This window comes from Gekko japonicus, unplaced genomic scaffold (genome assembly GCF_001447785.1).
Source record: "Gekko japonicus isolate JY-2015 unplaced genomic scaffold, Gekko_japonicus_V1.1 scaffold35124, whole genome shotgun sequence".
NCBI lineage: Eukaryota > Metazoa > Chordata > Lepidosauria > Squamata > Gekkonidae > Gekko > Gekko japonicus.
The window spans coordinates 1-1,062 of NW_015221050.1; the positions used below are offsets into that span (position 1 = coordinate 1).

Here is a 1,062-nt window from a genome sequence, read left to right on the forward strand (position 1 = left end):
CTAATGTTCTGTGTGACCGCAGCCTCAGTGAATGTGTGAACCAAGGTTTCCCTGTCCAAGTCAAGCACTCAAGCCACTATATCAGCCTAGCAAAGCAAAATGTCTGCTTTGAAGGCACAAGATATACTTACGCCCTCACTAGAGAAAAACACAGCCTTCCCCAGCATGCTATATTTAGGACATGAGAAATGCCTCATGGAATCCTAAACATTACTTTTGTGAGCTTTCAATAAAGACAAATACTTCATGGGATATTGACTTGACACAGGTGAAGCAGGTTCATGAAAAGTCTGAAGAAAACCGTAAGGGTGAGACCCAAGACATACCATTGCCATAAGCCCAGTCATCGTTGAGGCGATGCCGCACTTTCTGGTATATTGCTGACATGGTCTTCATGTTGCTCTTCCTCCACTGTCGCCCCAAATACTTTGTCTGCACCTTGAGAAGCTTCAGAACATAGAGCTGCATCATGGCTTGCTTAACTTTGAGAGCTCGTTTCAGAATGGGAGCAGACTTGAATACCACCAACATCTGGGGAATTAAGGTAACACAGGGTCAATTCTCTAAAGCTGTACTTCTTGCCCATGACCAAGGCTTTGGTAAATTTTCTATAAAGCCTTAATGGAGCTAGGAACAACATACACAGCAGGTACACAGACAGATGAGGTTCGATAGAAGAGCTTCTACTCACCATTGTCCTGGAGTGTTTCCACTTGGTTAACTTATTTAGTATCCTAAGAAGATTGATGCAGGAAAACAGATTGCGCCAGCAAAACTGATTGTTGTCCCCAGCTTCCTATAAGAAAAAGCAGCACTGAGTACAAGTGAACAAATGCGACTGAGAAGAAAAGCCAGAATTAGGAAGCGCCCCTTGTTGATAATGCTAAATTTAATGCTGTCTCCACCACCTCTACATATTCCTTGTCAAGGTAAAAGTTACAGGCAGCTTTGCTCACCAGGCTCTCTGCTGTCAGCTCAGGTAATTCATGTACCACACAGTAGGGATAATCTAAAACAGAGATGCTAAAACAGAAGAACACAAATAGATCAGAATGATAACCA

General features: G+C 42.9%; 1 protein-coding gene across 1 annotated transcript; it reads right to left on the minus strand.

Moving 5' to 3' along the window:
• Window positions 1-223: 223 nt before the first annotated feature.
• LOC107125280 (striatin-interacting protein 1-like) lies at window positions 224-1,019 on the minus strand. Its single transcript, XM_015428724.1, has 3 exons — window positions 957-1,019; window positions 692-796; window positions 224-531 (listed from the first exon to the last, which is right to left on the minus strand). The coding sequence occupies exons 2-3, from the start codon at window positions 692-694 to the stop codon at window positions 280-282; spliced, it is 255 nt and encodes an 84-aa protein (XP_015284210.1). The 5' UTR covers window positions 695-796; window positions 957-1,019; the 3' UTR covers window positions 224-279.
• Between the last annotated feature and the right edge of the window lie 43 nt (window positions 1,020-1,062).